The following is a 23,421-nucleotide window of genomic DNA, read 5'->3' on the forward strand; positions in this document are numbered from 1 at the left end:
CTATGATTTTTTTTCGGGGGGGGCGGTCTAATTGCAAGGCTTGGGATTGCCCTGCACTCTCCCCTCCAGGTGCACTTCAGGTAAGCAGAGATCAGCCAAGGTCAGCTTGCCCCCCTTCCGGCCCCAACGCCAGTCCTCTCCTCCTCCAGGCTGAAGGGGGTCTCTGTCCCCCGAGGGAACCAGCGCGATGCCCAGAGCAACGACCCCAGTCCGCGCCTGAACACGGAGGGGCCACCCTGACCGGAGACGCTCGCGCCTTTAAAGCCCGGCAGCGACTGCCACGCGCCGTGTCCGCGCCTCCTTCCCCCGCATCCCGAGAGGAGCGGCGGAGAGACGCTCCCCCGGCCCACAACCGGGGCCGCGTCTTTTGATCCGCCCCCTCCCCTCCTCTCCGGCCCCCTCCCCGGCCAAACTCGGCGGCGTCCCCCTCGCTCGAGCCCCTGCCTCCAGACGCGCGCGGCCACAGCTCCCGCCGTCCGGGGCGCGGGGCTCGGGCCGCAGCCGCGCTCCCTCCCGGCGGCCGGGGAGGGAGGCGCGCGCGCTCCGCCTGCCCCTCGCCCGGGCCCGCGCGCCGGCCTTCCTCTTCCCTCCTCCGCTCGCTCGCTCGCTCGGCGGCGGCGCCTTGTGCGCGCAGGAGGAGGAGGAGGAGGAGCAGCGGCGGCAGCAGCTCCCCGGCGGGGGAGGAGGCTCGGCCGCCCGCTGCCGGCTCTTCTTTCCCTCCCCTGCTCCCCCCGGGAAGCGGCTGGCTCTGCGCTCCGCTCTCTCTGCCTCTTGTTTTCGCTTTCCGCCCCTTTTCCCTTCCCTCTTTTCCCCCTTTTCTTTTCTCTCCCACTTTCGGGCAGCGCTTTGCTCTCGCTCCGGGCAGCGGCGGCGGCGGCAGCAGCAGCAGCAGCAGCAGCAGCAGCGGCAGTTCCAACCCCAAGCGCCGCGTCCCCAACTCTCCCGGCCGGTGGGAGCTGCGCTCGCCCCGAGACCTCGCTGCCTGCCTGCCTGCCTGCCTCCGCCCGCCCCAAACGACAACTACGCGCCCCCTCCCCGCCCCCCACCCTGGCGAAATGAACCCCGCAGCCGCCTCTCTCCCCCCGCTCTCTAAGATGGAGCGAGCAGGAAACTAACAAAGAAGCAAGCCAGCTTCGGCCTTGGTGGGAGCCACAATCATGCTGTTTTAATGGACCGAATGCCGGCCAATTGCAGCGGAGATTTTTACAGCTTTGCAGGGGAGAAGGTGAGCATTGCACACGGACGGAGCTGTTGTGTTGGGACTTCTTTTTTTTTTTGCAACTTGGACCCCTCCGAAATATTCGCCTAAGCGGGTGGTTCGCCTTCCTGCCGTGGAGCGCTACAGCTTCGATAACAACATAGGCTTTTACTTAAAAAAAAGGGGGGGGGTCGCTTGATTTACTTAGTTTCAGAGCGGTTTGCAGATGAGGCCGTCGGCCAGTCCAGTCCGGGGACAGTCCGGAGCGATGCTTCGGTCTGCGAAATGCAGTTTCTTCGTCCTGTCATTCTGAGTCGCGCGCTGCTCGCCGGCCTTGAATGCTCCTTCTGGTTCGGGCCTGCATTTCCCCCCGGGATCCGCGCACGCCAAGAGGCCGCCGTTCAACTTCGGGCGCCTCGTTGCGACCGTTCCCGCAGGACCGTGGCTTTCTTGTCGATGAAATCCACGTTTCCCGCCCGTTGCTTTTCTGGGAAAGGGGGCCGCAAAATGCACTTGCGCGACGCCCGGTTCCTTCCGTGGTTGGAGAGGCCCTTTTAAGTAGGGCTGGGGCTAAAGCCTTGCTTGCGGCGGCGTTGTTTACCTCTTGCATGCGGGGACCCGGGGCTGCCCTATTGTGCGCCAGCCCCGAGCTTTGCCCTAGAAACGACCGGCGGGAGGTGCTGGCAAACGCGTCGCGAAAGGTGGCTAATGCATCCGCCAGGATTTATTTCAGTTTGCACGGTTGGAGCCGGAAAAACGGCGGGGCCGAGGGATTTCAGCGGGCCTGTTTGGGAGCAAGCAGAGCCCCGGAGTGAATTGCATGGGGCTGGCGACTGTGCCAAGGTGACGGTGCAAAGGGGCAAAGGTGACGGTGCAAAGGTGACGGTGCAAAAGCCACTGTGCAGAGGTGACCCTTGGGTCTCTTCCCTCAAATGCCTTTTTTTGGAAAAAACCGAGTTCGGTGCGCTGTGCTCGGTTTGGCTGCCTGTGAGGATCCCAGGATCATTCTGCACCAAGGCCGTTCAGGCGCCTTCCCGTAGAGCTGTGCAGGGGGACGACGTCATTAAAACACGGTGCCTCCGCCAAGGGGGCGCTTTGAATTCCGCTTTCAGCCCCCGCCCCGCCGCCGCCGCCGCCGAGACCCGCTTCCTTCTCGGCCAGCCCGTGTTTACGTCCAGCGCGCGGCTGCCCGGTCCCTCGCTGACGTCACGGGCTGGCGGAGCCTTGCGAAGAACCGCTCGGGGCTGCGCTTCGCGGGTCGGGTGCGCCCCCGCTGCAGCGGTCGCCCGGGCGGCCCGGGCCGTGGATGAACGGCGGCTCTGCTTCGGCATCGCCAAGGAAACGGGGGTTGCCAAGGCCTGAAATCTGGTCCACAGTACTTTGCAACTAGCCAAGCGCCAAGGACGTTTGCTTGGCGTCCTCGCGAAGGTGCCCTGCGCTAGGAGCTCGGGACACGGTTGTGGCATAAGGTTACAGAGGGCGGGCGGAGAGGGGTGTGTCAGGGGCTGGAGGGACCAGTGCCCACGCTCTGCCTGGATCTGCGCCGGGCTGGAGATCCTGTTTCACCGGCGTTGAGGGACATGCCTGCGCCTCAGCCAAATATCAACTAAAAAAAGAATGTCCTGGCCGGTGCGGGGGGCCCGTTGCCAGAACTGATCCTCGGGTGCCAAATGATTATTTAATGTGACTTGCTTACTTTTTGGCATGTCGTTGGAGGAGAGGGAAGAGCAGATGCAAGTTTGCCCTGAAGCATTTGCAGTGGGCCCTGGTTTGCACCAATTCTTGCAAAGTTAACGCTTCGCTGAGGAAAAGGACAGCACAGACAGATGAAATCACTTTGGAGAGTGCTGCATTCGCCACAAGAGTAGGAAAAGCACAAAATGCGCTTTGTCCATGGGATAAAATTCTCTGTGATTCTTTGAATTCACTAACAACTCCCTTGCCCCAAGTTTCTGGCACTTATATAGGAGAAGTTCCTTGAAAAGGCCTGTTGAAATCTCAGAAACACGGATGATGACTAAATATTAGTATTTGGTGATGAAACTGAGAACGCAGCAGAACTTCCTTCCTGTGACTGGCAGCATCAGAATAAATTATGCAAAATGGTAAACATTGCTGACTATCTTGTGCAAAGCAAGAGAAGGGGAGCATGTTGTAAGAGTGTGTGATTTCTATATGAAAGGTCCCAGTTTCATTGTCCAGCATTGCAAACAGAGGTGGACAAGGGGTGATGGTGTAGGCCAAGGGTGCAGAGGAGGATCCTTTCTCAAGCTTCTGGGCTAAGGGTGTGTGTGGGGAGGAGGTGTCAGGTGATATCCTTGGATAAAGCCTCCCCTTCCAGAAGGGCTTCCCACAGACATACAGTGGGGCAAAAAAGTATTTAGTCAGCCACCAATTGTGCAAGTTCTCCCACTTAAATGAGATGAGAGAGGCCTGTAATTTTCATCATAGGTATACCTCAACTATGAGAGACAAAATGGGGAAAAAAATCCAGAAAATCACATTGTCTGATTTTTAAAGAATATATTTGCAAATCATGGTGGAAAATAAGTATTTGGTCACCTACAAACAAGATGTCTGGCTCTCAGAGACCTGTAACTACTTCTTTAAGAGGCTCCTCTGTCCTCCACTCGTTACCTGTAGTAATGGCACCTGTTTGACCTTGTTATCAGTATAAAAGACACCTGTCCACAACCTCAAACAGTCACACTCCAAACTCGACTATGGGCAAGACCAAAGAGCTGTCGAAGGACACCAGAAACAAAATTGTAGACCTGCACCAGGCTGGGAAGAGTGAATCTGCAATAGGCAAGCAGCTTGGTGTGAAGAAATCAACTGTGGGAGCAATAATTAGAAAATGGAAGACATACAAGACCACTGATAATCTCCCTTGATCTGGGGCTCCATGCAAGATCTCACCCAGTGGGGTCAAAATGATCACAAGAATGGTGAGCAAAAATCCCAGAACCACACGGGGGGAACCTAGTGAATGACCTGCAGAGAGCTGGGACCAAAGTAACAAAGGCTACCATCAGTAACACACTACGCTGCCAGGGACTCAAATCCTGCAGTGCCAGACGTGTCCCCCTGCTTAAGCCAGTACATGTCCGGGCCTGTCTGAAGTTTGCTAGAGAGCATTTGGATGATCCAGAAGAGGATTGGGAGAATGTCATATGGTCAGATGAAACCAAAGTAGAACGTTTTGGTCTAAACTCAACTCGTTGTGTTTGGAGGAGAGAGAATGCTGAGTTGCATCCAAAGAACACCATACCTACTGTGAAGCATGGGGGTGGAAACATCATGCTTTGGGGCTGTTTTTCTGCAAAGGGACCAGGACGACTGATCCGTGTAAAGGAAAGAATGAATGGGGCCATGTATCGTGAGATTTTGAATGAACACCTCCTTCCATCAGCAAGGGCATTGAAGATGAAACGTGGCTGGGTCTTTCAGCATGACAACGATCCCAAACACACTGCCCGGGCAATGAAGGAGTGGCTTCGTAAGAAGCATTTCAAGGTCCTGGAGTGGCCTAGCCAGTCTCCAGATCTCAACCCCATGGAAAACCTTTGGAGGGAGTTGAAAGTCCGTGTTGCCCAGCGACAGCCCCAAAACATCACTGCTCTAGAGGAGATCTGCATGGAGGAATGGGCCAAAATACCAGCAACAGTGTGTGAAAACCTTGTGAAGACTTACAGAAAACGTTTGACCTCTGTCATTGCCAACAAAGGATATATAACAAAGTATTGAGATGAACTTTGGATATTGACCAAATACTTATTTTCCACCATGATTTGCAAACAAATTCTTTAAAAATCAGACAATGTGATTTTCTGGATTTTTTCCCCCATTTTGTCTCTCATAGTTGAGGTATACCTATGATGAAAATTACAGGCTTCTCTCATCCTTTTAAGTGGGAGAACTTGCACAATTGGTGGCTGACTAAATACTTTTTTGCCCCACTGTAAATGGGGTCCTGGAGAAGGAGGGCTTCAAAACACTAGAACTCAAAAACAGCTCCAAGTGGTTTGGAGGGCCTTCAAATCCCAGCCCCATTACCAACATTGTTGCCTCTCCTTCAGTTTATCCTTTAGGAAAAATGAGAGGGATGAATCCTTAGGAACCACCGCTGGTGCTTTGAAGTTGTAGCTGTCCAGTGAGGAGATGAAGGAAGGAAGGAAGGAAGGAAGGAAGGAAGGAAGGAAGGAAGGAAGGAAGGAAGGAAGGAAGGAAGGAAGGAAGGAGCAAGCAGGCTAGCTGGCCAAAGATTTTCCATTCCTTCCATGCCAGTTATGAGTTATAGTTCCTATTTTGCATAGGAGGCTTATAATTTCCTTGAGCACAGAGCACTGGGTTAGTTTTTGTGACATCTGAAAATATTTTAATAAAAACCTTTCTAGGTTGAAAAATGGTCTTTTCCTTCTCCCTTTCTTGTATCTTTACAAAACTTTGAATGATATTCCAGGCTTCCTGAGTGTATCCTGTATATTTGCTTGGCATATTCACACCAGGCCTGAAAAATAGGCCATTATTATTATTACATCCTGCACATGGCTATTCAGAAAGTAGCCCCATTAAATGCCACAGGATTTGTTCCCTATAGTCTATCAAGGATAACGCTGTTGCCAAATTATCTTTGTACTACTACAAAACACTTTACTAATTTACTACTTACTGGGGTCTAAGCATTGATGGCAACGGGCTGGTCAAGTGGAATTAGGAAAAAGCAACTCTTTAGGAGCTACAGTATAAGCAGTGTGGGAGAATAAATTAAGACAAATTCATGGTGGGTGCCTTGGAGAGACAATGGATAACTAGAAGAGATGACCAGTGGATAATTGACCCTACCTTTGAGGGCTTTCTCAGTCTTAGAAAGAGCAACCTTGGAAGTTAATGTTAAGTTCCCCTCTCCAAAGTCAGAAGCTTTCCTCCAACTTTAGAAAGGGTGAGACCAACTTAGCTTACAGTCCCTAGGGCTATGCCCTTCATCTAATTTTCACTACATTATGGAAAGTGAGCTGGACAAGTAAAGGTTCAGATCCATTGCTTTCTCAGACAGATGATGTCAAAGATGGAGACTTAAAGGATGGAGATCATGCGTTTTTCAGCAACTCCTTTTCTCAGTGCTGGAAGACCCTGGGGAGTCATTATTGCTGTTATTCTTCTATCCAGAGCGTTTCAAGCAGAACATGATGCGAAGCTAATGCCCCTGCTCCTCCTCCTGAGAATGGTTTCAGCCATTTTCCCCGTCTCTGTGCTGCAGCAGAGACACATTCTAGTGAATGAGTCTTCAGTGAACTTGACCAGCTGGCTGTTTTCTCCTTTTAGAGGGAAGTATTGGGACATCTGCAGGCACGACTTGTGCCAGAGATGATGGAGTGCGGGGTTTGGGGGAGATGCTTAGCAGAGAACTTTCAGGCAAGTGGGCCGGTCATGCAAACAAGCTTCAGCCCATAGAGTGGAGGCCCTTATCTCTTTACTACAACACCCCAATTCTTTAGATTCAGTTAAAAAGAAGTTCTGGCTGTGAAGTGTCTGCAAAATCACTCAGAAATATTGTACAGCCTGTTCTTTTGTTGTTCAACCGAAATGCCTCCTGCGGTGACTCACTGCAGCAGTCAGCAACCTGTAGGCTAGGTAGCCGAGCCCTTCACTTTTCAAGGTCTGCTCCAAGACTGACATTCACAAGTTCTTTTTTCTCCGGGTTCTTTCTGGTTTTCAGCAGTTCTGCAAGGATTATGTTTTTGGCATTAGCTTTTGCCATCTTCAAGATAAAGCGGATTGTGGTGTTTTGGGGTTTAATCTCCTTGGAGAGAGAACATCCCTGTGGACTCTACTTTTTTTTTTTATGAGTGTCTGTAGTGGTGCCTATCAAATGTAATTCACAAAGCAGCCACAGAGTTAATTGCTGTCTTGAAGGATTTCCCTTAAGATCTTTGTGACAATCATGTTTTCTTCATGTGTATCTGTGTACTATATATATATATATATATATACATACACACACACACACACACACATACACACACACACACATACATACATACATATGTACATACACACTGTGTGTAATATGTATATATGTGGAGAGAGAGATAGGATGGAAGAACTAAAGGTTCGCTGTCTCTGAGTCATGTTGCCAAGTATGAAAATATATCTTGAAAGATTATCCTTTGACCATTTGCCAGAAAGCTGTAAAGCAATACAAGAAAAAATATTTAATCTTTCCATACGTTACTTACTTATTCATTCAGGCAGTTTTTCACTTGCTGCAGTCAAGAGATTCTCGGCGGGTTATAATCTGAATGATAAAACATTGGTGGTGCAAGTAAAATTACATCACAATAAACAGTCGTCCCAAGTTAAATGACAGAAAAAAATCATAAAAGTCAGTAAGCCAGACGAGTAGGTGGTGACATCTGTGATTCAAAAGCCCTCTTAAACGGTTCGATTTTGAAGAATTTTCTGATGCCTAACAAAATAAGAGCTGATAAGTTGTTAAGGGGCAGGGAATTCCATAACATTGGTGCTGCTGCAGAAAAACAATATTTGTGGACTTCGTTCTCCTACCCCAGCAGAATGGGGGGCTTACTAATAGATCTGTACTGAGGGCCAACATTGGGTGGAGAAGATGATCCTTCAGATACCTTGGTGTTTGCTATTATGGCCAAGTTTGTAGGAACCAAGGTAACCTGATTGATGTCTGGGAATGTTCCAATCCCTTGTTAAATATTTGCTGAACTGTTAGGGATAAATGAAGACCAGTCGAATCTGCACTTGTGTGTCCACTTAACTCTTGCCGGCATTCCATGAATTGGTTAAGTAGCAACTGAACTGTATTTTCAGTCTTTAAAAAATGGCCTGTGGTGCTGAGTTATGGGTGTTAGATCTACGATAATTCCAGTCTAAATGTAAGCCAGTTCCCTGCTGGCTGCTGTGCAGATGTGAATCTGCATACCGTGCAACTCATAGATGAATGCATGTATTTGAATTTTGTTTTAAAACCATTTTTAAGTCTGGGTTTTAGTTAAAGACACTTCCATATAGCTTTCCATAGAAATCTGTTTAAAATATTACACTTCTCAGTGTTCCTTGAGCAATAAAGCAACATAAAATCAAATCTTAAGGATCCAAGGGAGAGGTTGTTTCCTGAAAAGATGGCAGTTGCGTTCTCTGACCAGGATTATGCTCTTTCATAGAATCATAGAATTGTACATTGGGAAGGAACCCCAAAGATCAGTTAGTCCAACCTTCTGCAGGGTGCAGGAAAGCCAGTTAAATTATTCTTGAAAGGTGACTGTTTAGCCTTTTCTTAAAGACCTCCAGAGATGGAAAGCCCATGACCTCCCTGTGTTGGATATCTCTTACATTCAGGAAGTTTTTCCTTATGTTTAAATGAAATCTGGATAGCTGCAAGCTATACTTATTATCTCTAGTCTGGGTGTCTATGGCTGTGGAAAAGAGTTCCTGGCCATCTTCCCTGCGGCACCCTTTTATGGACTCCTTTTTGCCTATGGTGGGAAGAGATGGACCTCTAAGGAAGGACAGAATTCACAGGCATGTCCATGCCATTAAAACGCATTCTGTTCAAAGTGATGTAACAGCTTTATTTTGTCAGAGGGGCCTGGGCTGTAACTATAGAATCAAAGAATGCAAGGGTTGGAAGTTATCTTAAAGATCAAGATATCCTACCCAGTGCAGGAATGACAGATGGTCATCCAGCCTCTGTTTGAATGCCTTCTGTGAACAGGAGTCCACCATCTCCCGAGGCAGTGTGTTCCATGGCTGAACAACTCTTATTCTTAGGAGCGTTTTCCTGATGTCCATCTGAAATGTACTTGTGATTTAAACTCCCTTCCTTCTTGCCCTGTCTTCTGGAACGTTGAACAGTCTCCCTGTCTTCTACATGATGCCTTCAGATACTCGAAGGCACCTGTCATGTCTTCTTGTAGTCTTCTCTTCCCAAGGCCAAATATATCCATCACCTTCAGGTGTTCTTCATAGTTTTTTTCTTCCCAGCTCCTTACCATCTTGGTTGCTTATCTCTAGACATGCTCAAAGAATAGGAAGGAGTGATGACTTCTCTTGATCTTGTCACCATGCTTCTCTTGATGCAGCTAGGATTCCAGTTGCTTCTTTTCCAGTTGTATCACAATGCTGGTGTGTTGCTCATTCATATGTATATTGAACAACTGATGGCTTGATTTTGTAATCACCACCATTTGTATGAGTGCAGTCCAGTGGTGAGGAAAAGGATTAGGGTAGTTATGATTCAACAGGTTTGGTTTATTTAATCTGGGATTAAGACATCTAAATTGGCCCGCTGAATAAATCTGGGTGTTTGGCTACCTGACTGTTAGGGTATAGAAAAGCATTGCAAATAAGCTTTTAAAACTTGTTAGCCTTGTTGTTGTTGTAGTACTTGCTTGCTCGGGAGTTAATGTTTTGCATTTCCATGCTCACTGTACAGGGAAGCTAGGTCCTCTAAGTCTGTTACAGAAATACAAGCTCTTAGTAATGAATAAAAATATATAAAGATTCTTCCACCAAGAAGACCACTCACTTATGTGAAGTTCATTGTTGCCTGTACTGTCAAGTGACTGGATTCCTGCATAGGGCAGGGGATTGCAGATGACCTCCAAGGTCTTTTCCACCCCTTACATTTTATGGTTGTATGAAGTATAAGGCTGGGCTAGAATAATGGGTAGTGTCAGGCCTAGCCCAAGGAACTCCAAGAGACAATGCAAAATCAGTTCAGCTATGTTTATTAGCTACAACCTCTAGCAAGAATCTTCCCAGACTGAAACCCCATCTCCCAAGTCAGCCAGCCACAACAGTGTGAATTCCTCAGGGAGGTGCCAGTCTCATCCTCTTGTAGTTCCCACGCTCCATCGGCGAGCTAAGAAAATGCTTATCTCCCTGAGCCTGGCCTTCATAATTCCATTCCATCACAGGTTGGAAGAACTCTTGCAACCCACTACAAACAACCAGTGCAGGTATTTAATGGGAAGAAGCTCTTCAGAAGCAGAAGAGTCAGGAAGAGAGGAGGGGGAAAGGTTGCCCTTATCTGAGCCTACATACTCTTTGCTTGAGCTCCTTCCATTTTTGACCTGTGGCTCCCGATGGATGGAAGCATAGCCTTTGGCAGGGAAATGTCATAAGAACTTAAGCAGTGGCATGCTGAGTTGGACTCCTTGGCCCATCTAGTCCAGCAGTCTGTTCTCTTAGTGGCCAGCCACCTGCACAAGAAAGCCCATCAGTCTCCCAGCAGATGGCCTTCAGGCACAGTCATGCTGCCATCAAGGCTAATAACCATAATCCCCAGGACTTCTACAATCTGGTCCAACCCTGTTTTGAAGCCAACCAAGGTGGTAGTCACCACCGCATCTCACGGTAGCAAATGCCAAAGTTTAATTACACATTGTGTAAAAAACATATTTCCTTTTGTCTGTCCTGATTCTTCCAGGGTTCAATTTCATTGGGTGACATCCCCCGAATTAAGACAAAGAGATTGAAGAGGAAATTAGTGGGAGAAGGAGGTGCTATACAAACCAGCTGGATGAAGAGGAGAATTAGATGTAACCCTAGCCGTGGGGCTATTCTTTGGAATGGCATCCTTGTCAAGCGTGTAATGCAGCCTCCTCACATAACACTTACACACACTTTGCACATTTTTTCTCCTCCTCCACTGCACATTATTGGCTGACAGAAATGACGGGCATAAATCTCTGAGTAAATGCTAATAATATGTGTGGGTGAGGATTTTTTTTCCAGCAGCAGCTCTGCGTTTAACATTGCATTCACTTGCATCCCAGCAATGTGATTAAAATGCTGCACCTTTCAAAACTTTCCTGGGCTGGAGTACTGAGGCCTTTGTGGGATGAAAATAAATGCGACTTTGATGGTTTTGGCTGAAATACATTGTGCCTCGGGGTTTCCAATTTTCCAGGGGCCATAATGCAGAACCCTTCAGATTTGCGATATTGGGGCACTTTTCAGATAGTTGGCTTTAATTTAAAAATGTACAACTGGAGTGCGGTTCTTGATGACAGAGAAACCTCCAGCTATCTCTCCTCTAAGTCAGTATTTTTCAACTTTAACTCCCAGAATTCCCTAGTCAGCATGGGAGTTGAAGGTTGCCACACATCTTAAAGTTGCCAGGTTTGAAAAATACTTCTCTAAGTAGTGTTTACTGTCAGGTAGTGCTGCTGAGACCATGAGAACGCAGCTTATCTCTTGCTCCCATTAGAGGGCTTAGATTCATTGCTAGTGTTTCACTGTGCCTTGGCCATTCAAACTTGGATAATGAATTTTGTAATGTGGTTTGCAGTGGAATATTCAATCTGTTCTCCAAAGGGAACAGCATCCTGCAGGCCGGCTCTTAATTGCAGTAAATCCACCAATAACTGTATGTCCTGATCCCCATTAGAAGATGTGGCATTCCTTCGGATTTGGAAGCATCCTGAATTAGTCCCTGCATTTTTGAATTTGGCATGATTCTTCTTGCCTGGGCTATTAGGAAAAAAATTCCCAAGAGTAAAAGCAGTTTGACAGTGGAACTAGTGATCCAGAAGGTGGTGGATTCCCTGACATTGGTGATACTCAAAGAGAGGCTGGACAACAATCTGTTGGGATTGTTTAAATCTGGATTCCTACACTGAGCACAGGGTTGAACTTCATGGCCTGGGTGGTCTTTTCCAACTGTACAGATCCTACCACTAATTCAGATCCTTGGACCACCTAGCCTCATATTAGCCACCATTATGACTGGTAAGAAGGAAGTCTCGTTCTTTGTCTCGCACATCTGATACTTTTAAAAGAGGCAGTGCCAGGCATTGAACCCAGGGCAATTCATATACAAACTATGCACTCGCTATTATGCTGTGGCTCTTTGCCATCTTCATTAATGCATACAATTATTTTTAAAAGCCATCTAGGCTTGTGCTCCTGGCAGAAAGCCCTTTTTGCAAATGGTTTCCTTTAGTGCATCATTTTGATATCTAACGAAACGTGGGTCAAAAGATATGCTCGTTCTTAATATGGCACCCTGGTCTCCAACACTGCCACGTAACCAAAAGTGGGTTTACACAATTGCTAGCAGCTTTGGTTATATTCCCGGTATGAATAGAGGTTGTCTATGTGAAACCAGCATTTATGGGCATGAAAATAAAAGCTGTGTTTATATTAAACACACGACAAAAAAGTATTTTACAACAAAAGTATTGACCTTTTGATTGAGTTTCCTGAGTACTGTAATGACAGGCCCAAGCACAGCTGTTTCTTTGTGCTGGAGATTCACTGCTGTGGTTGAACGTCAGCAGGCGCAAATACAAGGGGAACTGAAAAATGCCTTCTGGCATTGGCTTAAAAGGTGGACCTTTTCTCTACACCGTGGCAACTTGACGATGTGTGGATTTCAACTCCCAGAATTCCCCAGCCAGCAAGGCTGGCTGGGGAATTCTGGGAGTTGAAATCCACCCATCTGAAAGCTGCCAAGGTTGAGAAACACTGGTTTAAAGGGTTGAAACCCCCTGGTCAACGAAAGAGGGTAAAAGACTCTGCACTGAGCTAGCTATAAATGACACCAAAGTGTTGCACGTGAGTAAAGGATGGCGTTTGTGTTGTGATCATGTTTCACCACTCCCCTCTCCTCTGTAGATATCCACGCATCTGGCAGAGACCGGCTTGCTGAGTTGTTCAGCCTGTTACGAACATCATCCTCTTTTCTATCGTCTTGAAATCTCTGTCCTCGATTCAGATGTAACACGAATCCGGGGTGCACAACGGAAGCCCCAGGGCCACCCTTCCCCATAAATTTAGCTGCAAGCCAGATACCCCTTCTACGTCTGTCACGCGATTTTCTTAGGAACCGCTACGAGGTTATGCACGTGTCCCATCGCTCGGAGTGCAGTTATGATCGGAAATGAGATCTTCTCAATCCAATGCAATTCTCTAACTTGGGGATCCACAACTATTTGGAATTTTAAGAGCGGGTTGCGGGCACTCTCACAAAATGGTTGTCCTGGGGGAATATGGCCAGTGACCGAACACTAATATTCCAGAAATACAAACGGCATCAGGCTTTTCTAAAGCTACCCTGTGGTCCCAGACACAGGGTTGGAATCATGTTAAACTTGGGGGTGGTGCTTTACTTTGTGAGATGCTCCATCCCGTTCCTTTTTTGAAATTCAAAGAATCTATTAAAAAATGGAGTGAGGCAGGAAGCTTGGCTCCACAAGGAGCCCGTGGGCACGTTGTGACTCGCAGCACCCAATTTCAGTCTCTAACCATTTACCCCACCTTGGCTGTCAGATCAGACCTGAAATGTTAATCCTGGGGAGTTGCTTTGAACGATGACCTTCCCATAGTAGAATCTGAGCGAGGTTTTGAGTTGCTCGATCAAACGGCACAAAGATACTTATTAATAATTGTGAGGCAGCGCTACAGCCTTTTAGAGATGCCCTTTAAAGCAAGGCTGGTGGATGAGTCATCTCCGCAAATGGCAGAATCTACGTTTTATGAGCCAGTCTAAACAACTGCTTCCTTATTCACGAGCCTGGATGACTGCATTGCAGTAAACTGGGTGAAGTGGTTTTGCTTTGCTTCAAACTTGAGGGTTTTTTTTCATTATCCAGGAATCTTAAGGTTCCAAACAGACACACACACACACACACACATCTAGGGGGTTGTGACCCCAAAGCCCCTTTGGGCCCCAGTCATTGAATATTTGGCATCATGGTTCCCCAGAGATCCATGAAGCTCTCCCTCGTGGCTTTTAGAAGAAGTTTAATTTACTGGGCCTTCAACTCGAGCTTCTAGTTTTATTGGCGTCCATCTTGCAGGAGGGTTGATTTATTTTTAATATCTTTTAAAAATCAATCTGATTTCTTCCTGTTCTTGCTTTTATCATGTACACGTGTTGCAGCCCACCCAGCTGGGTGGACTTCAACTCCCAGAATTCCCTGGCCAGATTTGCTGGCTGGGGAATTCTGGGAGCTGACGTCCGCACATCTTTAAGTTGCCAAGGTTGAGAAACACTGTTCTACATGAACCTGAGGTTTTCTGCCCTGGGCACGGGGTTGAATTAGTTCCTTCCAATTCTATGACTCTGTGATCACCCTGCCTATGGTGACCTTGCCAATATGGCGCCCAATGTTGTGCAGTCCACAACCAGCAAGAAATAACCCGTTCCTGATGCTTTGCACATAAAAATCAGGTGGAGCTTTGATCACACGGTTGTGGCGCCATCTTGACTTTTTTGACTGCCTCCTGCAAACCCCCCTGCATGGAAGCAGACAACAAAGGAGTGCCTAGGCTTTACAAGGAATGGCCCATTTGCATCTATAACATTTAAAATTGAATCAGCATTAAATATAGTTACTGCAGGGCGATGAGACACCAGTTGTGTGTATAATAATTTCTCTCATTATTTCCCCAGTTGTTGCTGCATTACAGCTTGGTAACAGTTTTTTACAGGGGCGCTGGTTGGTTTCTGTTCAGTAAAACCTTTTAAAATAATGATTGGATTTGAGGTACCCTCAGGGCATCAGCGGCGGCGCAATGTGTCTTCCTAGATGGGAGTCTTGCAAACCGTGAGATGTCATTTCTGGGCTTCCGTTTTTAACTTCAGTGCTGCAAAACTTTGCATCTGCATGACGGTGTGGCTAGACCTGGGTGTACTGATAGCTATAAAGCTACAAAAATAAGGATGACTTCTGGAAAAGCAGAGGGGAGCTCCTTTGGAACAGCCATGCTAGAATTTGGATTCAGCTCGAAAGAGTTAATTTTCAGGGGGTTTATTTTTGCTCCCTCCTTTTCCCACTTTTTCTCCCCCCGCCCCCCGCTTTGTTGATTTATTTTTTAATAGAGTCATCTCAGTCCCTGGTCTGAGATGGGCGGCTATATAAATTGAATAAATAAATAAATACTGAGACGACTCGATTTCATGTAGGCTCAATTTCAAAATCTTCAGCATCTCCAAAATTAACGTTGTTAGGCTACATGCCAGCATGGGAGAAAAACCTTCCTTTCTTTCCCCACTTTTCCTCCCTCCCTCTTCTTTTTTTTCTGGAATTGTTTTCAAAAGAAGCTCTTGTGTATCTGATCTCTCCGAACACTGGCTAAGATCTTGGCCCCATCTTGGGGGAAAGTAGGGCAGGGGGATTCAAGCAGCTGGTTTGTAGATGTATTCTTTTTTTTTTTTTATTTGAAACAGAGATGTGGTTTAAAAAAAGATCATATCCATAAATGGACAAAGAAGGACTGAAGTTATACAATTAATGCTCAGTATAACATTAGTAAAAGATCCCAAGCAGGATCCATTGAGTTGTTTTCATGATTTAAAAGGAAGCTTAATGCCAAAATTTGGAACACTCCTACAAATAATATAGATAAATATTTGATTTCTCACCTCCCCCTTCTTTATACTTCAACCGATTTGCAGTACGTATTGGTGTAAACTTCAGAAACTGTGTGCTAACTCAGTGTTTTTCAAACTTGGCAACTTTAAGATGAGTGGACTTCAACTCCCAGAATTCCCCAGCCAACATGCTGGCTGGGGAATTCTGGGAGTTAAAGTCCCACTCATCTTAAGGTTGCCAAGTTTGAAAACACTGCTCTAAGTGTTTGTATTTATCTTGTTGCATAATATGTAATATATATGGAAGCCATTCTTGCTTAACTTTAGTTAAACTTTTGTTATATGTATATACTGTTAGTTTTACCATTGCTACATATTCTCCAAGTTTAAGTTCCCTATCAGATATTATTGGTCCTATGTGTTTCTTCAGTGTTGTGCAAAGTTTGTCTTCACAACCTTAAGCACATGTGGATATGTTCTTAATCCCTCTATCACTGGATCGGATCTCTCCCATTCCAAGGATACAGCATCTACTCAGAGCAAATGCTGGTCTTTGTGGAAATAAAGAAATGCATAAGAGGGAGGCATTCTTCATATCCACCCATGAGAAGAAAACCTTAGCAGAAGCCCTTGCTTTTCAGAGGGTGTTAGCCTTACCAGATAGACCAGACAGGAAACACAACCAGATAATCTAATTCTACTTTATTGTAAAGCTACATAAACAGAGTCTTGCAAGTCTGAAATACAGTTCTCCTGCCATCTCCTTTACAGCCTGAGAAACTAAGGAGGGTCTCTTCTGAACCTCTTGCCCCATCCACTGTCCTGTTGCGGGCTATGCAGTCTCTTATCTGACTGTTCCCTTGGCAGCATCTCTTCACCCCATCTCCCAAGATCTTTCCCACATACCATTACAGAGGAATTAAAAATGATTAGAGTGTAATCCCAAGGAAACATACTGAGGTCTGAGATCTTAGTGATCTCTGAACAATGGAGAAAAATTGGAACACCAAGAAAGAAGGAGAACAGAACAGAATGGAAATGGAACATGACCAACTGACCAAAACATGATCAGCATGACCAACTGACCAGATTCACACCATGCTACGTTTTGTTAGAAGGCTAACTCAAGTTACTTCCTGATGTGGACCTTCCAGATAGTTCTCTTTTGTCCTTTGTTTAAGCTGAGGATCAATTGTGATAAGATTCTTCATAAGTTGCACCTTGTTCTCCTTCTCCCAGTAAGTCTTAATGACACTTGAAATCTTCAACCAAGACTTTCTTCTCACCTTGCCCTGTGATAGGACCTCTTCTCTTTGATAGGTATACTTGGCTGGACCTTTGAATCCAAAAAGCCCAGAATGATCTTTTTTAGGCTTCCATTCTCTCCCCTCCATGAACCATCAACTGCTTTTCCAAGAGTGCAGAGTAAATACCTAGCTCAACAGAGATTTGATCCAGATCTCAGTGGCTGTAGTCACTACTTCCCACAAGCTTTAGGACTGGAAAAGAAGAATATTTGCTGTCCCCCCTCCCACTTTTTTTTTGAGCCACGAAAATGACTGTCTCAAATCTGAGGAATGTTGATATTCACCTATATATTTAGTAGTCTCCAGTCAGTTGTTATGGATTTCCATGCTTTTAATGGAGTAAGATCTCCACTAATGAACATTGACAGTCCCATTCACGTTTGGAATTTTTCAGTTTGGATTTATATAGAAGGTATTCTCTCCAGTAATCTGGGCCCATGCTGTCTTGGGCATTACAGATAATCCCCAGGTTTATTTTTAAAAATTAGTATTGCATTTACATGCTGTCTTTTTCTTCCTGAAGAGCACCTAAAGAGGCTTGCCAGTTAAAACAATTCTAATATAAATGAACACATATAAATGTTTAATGTTTAAAAATTAAAACTTGAAAAAAATATCTGTACCATGGTTAGGGATTATGGGAGTTAAAGTCTCCATTTGGAGGGCCCCAGATTGAGGTAGCCCATCTTGGGGTAAACTTTGTGACACATGCAATTTTTTTTTCCTGTGAGTCACTTAATCTATTGCTTTTGCCTTTGCTTGCATCACCCAAAGTTACTTCCTCTTTCCTCACTCACAAAAGCAAATGTGCCTAATCACTTCTGACTTGAACGTAGCAAGAGGGCACATATCAGGATTGCAGTAGTGAAAGAATGGGACCCCAACAAACTTATGCTTAATGGTTTGCCTGCAGTGGGAGGCATGGACCAAGGCAATTTACAGAAAATCAAGGTAAGTGAACTAGCATCTATCAACAGAAGCAACTGGCATAGATGGAGGTCAGCTGCTCTTCCTTCAAGGTCAGACGTGGACATGGTTTTTCCAAACCTTCATCTCTTTGCAAAGAGTCTGGAACAGCCTTCCCCAACCAAGTGCCCCAGCCATGGAGATAGGACATGGAGTCCAACATACACAAAGGGCACCCTGTTGGTGATAGTTGACCTTGGAATTAGGCTCCTCTCTTATTGTACTAGGTTGATTGGAAAGAAGAGCACTGTTGAGTCTTAGATTACTTGAGAGATATTTGGAAATTATCTTCTCTCCTAGAGATATACAATTTCTGGGGTTGGGGAATGTAGCATTGGAAAAATTGAAATAACTTTTAGGCACATATCATTAACTAGTAATATTGCTACTTGAGAAACACAGAATGTATTAGGCACCAAATCATACAGTTGTCACATTTGGTATGTGAAATTCGGAAGTACGGGAAGTCCATCAACATATATGTGTACTGTCTGGGAGTTTTCATAAATTGCTGGATTAGTAAGAATTCAGTAATAAGTTACATAGAATATGATAATATGAATGCTGCTAAATTTGTATATTGAAGTGAGAACCTTATCTTTCAGTAAAGTATTAGCACCATTTTCTATCATTCCCCGTTGATTCTTCTTTGACTCCCTAGGAGAAGGAGTTTAGATTGGCTTTGTCCTACTATGGAAACAGGCAGTCATAATGTCTGATAATCTGATCTCTCCATGGGTAAATGGACTGCTGCTAATGGTCTCCATTGCATTCCAAGCTGGCTTTATATAGAGAGGAATGTAGATATAACCTTGACGAAGGAATGCCGGAGCCATTAAGGGGGAAAGAACAACAACTTAGTCCTAGGAAAGTGGAAAGTGTGAGAAAGAAACTCAAAATAAACCTGCCTTGATTCTGTTTGGTATAAAATGGGGCAAAGAAATTCAGGCAGGCTTTCAGGTTTCTGCTGTTATACCCTACAACAATCACATAGCATTGCTGGATTTGTTTTGGTGTCTGCCTCTAACCTGGCCTACCTTGCAGGGGTGACCCAGAGGAGCAAATCCCCATGCAGCAAGGGCATTCGGTCTTCCCTTGTTTTGTAAGGGTTTTCAGGATACAGAATCTAATTTCTGCTTTAGATTTTAATTGTGCCAATTTTACTGTTAGGTTCTATATTCAGGCTTTTATGATTATTCGGCCACACCTAGTTTGCGTAGCAGAAAAGTGGGGTATAAATTCAGTAATAAGTAATGTAAATACAAATACAGTCTTCACGCAAGAACTCCTTGCCTTCGGTGAAGAAATAGAAGCTACTCTATGTAGAAACGCCTACTGTGTAATTTCCAGAGGTTGTTTGAAATTTACTCCATAATCCTTTTTTCCTCCTGTGGTTACTGGGGGAGGAGGAAATTCAGATTCTAGGAGTATGGAAAGTTTTTTCCTACATGTTTTCCTTTCCCCCTCACTGCAGACCTTCAGCATCTCCACACTTTCTCTTTTGCACATCCTGGAGGTGGGAGGAGTGTTGACTTCAGTTGATCCTGTTCTAACCGTTCGAGCCATGCTGTTTTGTCAACTCCAGCAACTATCAGTCTGGTTAATTTTGGCATGAATAAAAGCAGAACCAATCCTGATGCTTTTCTATTAAGTAAAATAAGACTAAGGGGCAGAAAGTAACCAAGTAATTCCTCTTTCTGTTTTGTAGAACAGGGAAATTACTGAGGATTTTTTTTTTTCATGAATGCAGTTTTGGGTGGATATTATCCGATATCTTTTTCAACAGTGAGTCAATGTGCATTCCACTCCATAAGAGCTGTTGAGGGTTGGGAGATACACAAGTTTATAATAGTAGTAGTAGTAGTTGTCATTGTTGCTGTTAATTATGCATTAGTCTGACACTTCAGAAAATGGAGCATTCAGTGGAAAACGGACAGGTACAGTCTATTTAGGAGGAAAATGTTTATGTGTTGGAAGGTATAAGTAACAGGGTCCTAGGTCAGTGATGCCCATGTTGTCCTCATCTCTCCATTCTAGTTATTCAGCTTTATTTTAATTAAGTTAAAGTTATGTGCATGGTAGACAACATGGTGCCCATGGAGACTCCCATAGCACCTGCCAGGCTCCCTGCTCCATCTTACTCCTTCAAAATTGAGAAATAGCAATCTGTCAAAGCAAAGCACCAGCCCCTACTTTCATATCTGCTGCTATTATTTCTGGACGCCACCCAGACCAAACAGACATTCTTAGAAAATATATACAGTGGGTGGTTTGATCAGGAAAGACAAAGGACAAAGATAAGCTGAAGTGAGAGAGAATGATCTGGAGAACTAGAAATGGTGGTGGGAAACTATCTCAGCAGCTTCTGCCAAATGAATGTTCTATGGCACGCCCACCAGGGTTGTCATTTGAGGGACAGCAGGTCCTCCCCACCACCCATGGGAGCGATTAGAAAGGTTACCCATCCTCCAGCTATTGTGATTCCCATACTCTACAAAAATGGAGGATGGCCATCTCCATGTTCAGGCTTGCATGTGGGTTAGCTTTTGTTGGCTTGCCTAGGAATATAAATTGGAGATACTTTGCAATACTCTTTTCATAAAAGTCTTCAGTCCTATTTGCTTAAGGGGCATCTTAAAAACTCTCGTCCCTCCAAGTTTTAAGTTGCTCTGGAAATATGGAATTGGCTGTTTTTCAGCAAACTTCACTACAAGTTGTTACTATTATTTTAAAAAGTCTTTGGACCCGCTTTTGCTTTTGTTGCCAACTTTCATGGTAGAACGCCTGTAAACAAGCAGAAAAGTGAAGCCATCTAGTTTAAATCTGACAGAGGCAGACTTTGTCAACAGCTTGACCAAAGAGAACATGGCCGGCATCCATGGTGGTGGGTTTCAATTTCAAAATTGGGCAGAAGAAATTCCAAGCTTCAGATTCTTTCCCATGGCCTTGGCCCTACAGCCGCCCAGAATGTTCTTAGCAAGGTTTGTGGTTAGAGAGGAGTAGAGGCAAACTCAGCTGGTCTGAATAACAAGTAGAGGATCTATAGGGATTGTGGTTGGAAGAGACACCTATCTTGGCTCTCCAGATAGACTTAAATAGCTTATTTTACTAATACTTTACTTTTAACTAAAAATACAACGAAATTAAAAAGGCAAGACGACATGGGTTTATACATTCTGTTTCTAACATCTTCATGTGTAGTGATAGACAGAGAGACAGATTTTTGAAATCTTTCGGAAAAATATGAGAGAACAAGCAGCATGTGTGTTGGATTATTTTTAATGGCACATGATGGGTAGCATAAATAGCATTGCACATCTCTCTTACTCCTCCCACATTTGGAGTCCCTGAAGGAGAGATGAAAATTCAGAATTAGGAAAAAGTGCAGAATTATGAACTTCTATTATTTTTATTCTTGCTTTATCTCTACTATACTTGAAGCTGCTCTGCTGTTACCTTCAGGAGTTGTTTAACTTGTCTGTTGCTCAAGAAATAGAGCATGGCAAGGATGGAGCTGGATCGCTGGGAAGACCTTTCGATGAGCTTCTTTTCTACTGATGCATAATTGATGCTGTGTGCTTATTCGTGAGATTGCAGCAAGACATAAATGTTGAAAGAGGGAATGTGTAGAGTGCCCTGCCCCCTACAAAAGAAGTGTAGCTTTAGCCAATGATTGGTAATTCTTTTCAGGGGCCTGGCAGTTGATATTTTCCAAGGGAAGATCCTTAGCAAGGACATCAGCGGATATATAGTCGTGTGAAAAAGAAAGTACACCCTCTTTGAGTTCTATGGTTTTACATATCAGGACATAATCAAAATCATCTGGTCCTTAGCAGTTCTCAAAAGTAGGCAGATACAACCTCAGATGAACAACAACACATGACATATTACACCACGTCGTCATTTATTTTACAAAAAGAAAGCCAAAATGGAGAAGCCATGTGTGAAAAACTAAGTACAGTGGTACCTCGGGTTACGAATTTAATCTGTTCCGTGACTCTGGTCGCAACCCGATTTGTTCGCAACCCGAAGCAAATTTTCCCGTAAGGTTCAATGTAATTATCGTTAATCCGTTCCGGTGTCCGCGGACCACACATAAAGGGCGGAAAAACGGCCGCGGACCGCACGGCAGGGTGGAAAAACGGCCGCGGACCACGTGGCACAGGCGGAAAAATGGCCGTGGACCACGTGGCACAGGCGGAAAAATGGTCGCGGACCACGTGGCACGGGCAGAAAAATGGCCGCGGACCACGTGGCACGGGCGGAAAATGGCCGCGGACCACGTGGCACAGCGGAAAATGGCCGCGGATCCGGTTCGTACCCTGAGGCGGAGTTTGCAAACCGAGGTAAATTTTTGTGGCCGGAGCTGGTCGCAACCCGAAAAGTTCGTAAGCAGAGGCGTTCGTAACCCGAGGTACCACTGTATACCCTTACTGCTTCCATACATAGGTTGTATTTACCTACTTTTGAGAACTGCTAAGGACCAGATGATTTTGATTATGTCCTGATATGTAAAACCATAGAACTCAAGTAGGGTGTACTTTCTTTTTCACACGACTGTATATGCCATTAATCAGAAAAATTCCCAATGCAAATTAAAATCTTTCTAGGACAATACCTTATGCAAGTTGGCTACTGCAGTATTTTCTAGAAGGAACATACGCATTCTTAGATAAGACAAAAATTACCGTCTTGGTTTGACCACTATTGTTGTCTCAGTTTTTGGTGTGATCACTGTTATGGTAGCTCTCTTGTTGGGTAACTTTTAAACTCTAGTCTTCATTTAATTTGGTCAATGCTTAGGCACGCATCCAAGAATCCCTGTTGCATTCAAGGAAGGAAGGTTGTTCCACTGACAGATGAATTAAGATGGAAGCCTGTAGAGTAGGCTCAAAGGCTAGAGCTTAACATAGCTTGAGATCATCTACTTAAATAGGATATAATGCAGTGTCCCCAACTCTCAATTCCAAGTGATTCTTAGATTCGAACTCTTCCAATGACAGAATGCCACCAAGAATTGTGGAAACAGGTGTCCAGCTCAACAGATTGCTGAAATGAATGGAGTGGCCCTCCTAGACATGGAAGCTCCTTCAGTTCCTAGAATTTGGCACCTTCTAAAGTTGACTCTACTCAGAGGTCTTCTGTGGTTGGATTTTACAGGGATGTTGGTTAGTTGGTCCTTCAGAGAAGCTTGCCTGCCATTTCCAATCTTACTGAGGAACCTTGGATAAGCAACTGAGGAAGCAAAGCAGAAAAATTGAATATGGGAGTGGGGATACCAGAGTGGTATGGTTGTGGCAAAACAAGATATTGCAGTTTGCAACTGGAGCTTATAAAATTGAAAAATGGTTTGCAATATGTGCTTCCTATCAAATCACTCATTGTTTTTTATTTTCTCTCCTTTGTTTGCAGGTAGCTGTATCCAGTTGGGTGGCAGGCAGACCCAAGGGGTACCATGAAGTTTTCAGGACCCCTGGAGAGCCAGAGGTTGTCCATCCTCCTAGAGATGGCAATCTCTAGGGAAGCTCAGATGTGGAAAGTGTATGTGCCCAAAATTCAGCCCAATGAGGTAACATTCTTCAGTTTTGTCTTTC

The 23,421-nt window shown here is 45.2% G+C and overlaps 1 protein-coding gene across 1 annotated transcript in view; it reads left to right on the forward strand.

Moving 5' to 3' along the window:
- Positions 1–555: 555 nt before the first annotated feature.
- Positions 556–23,421, forward strand: part of CCNI (cyclin I) — a 46,532-nt gene continuing 23,666 nt past the window's right edge. Inside the window, exons 1-2 of the mRNA XM_015887804.3 lie at positions 556–1,225; positions 23,240–23,396. Of these exons, the coding sequence (XP_015743290.1) occupies positions 23,283–23,396 (114 nt within the window). The 5' untranslated portion in view covers positions 556–1,225; positions 23,240–23,282. The remainder of the gene's footprint in view (positions 1,226–23,239; positions 23,397–23,421) is intronic.

This window comes from Python bivittatus, unplaced genomic scaffold, assembly GCF_059951505.1.
Source record: "Python bivittatus isolate LINGU-HERP-01145 unplaced genomic scaffold, Pbiv_v1 ctg000070_np1212, whole genome shotgun sequence".
NCBI classification, from domain to species: Eukaryota; Metazoa; Chordata; class Lepidosauria; order Squamata; family Pythonidae; genus Python; species Python bivittatus.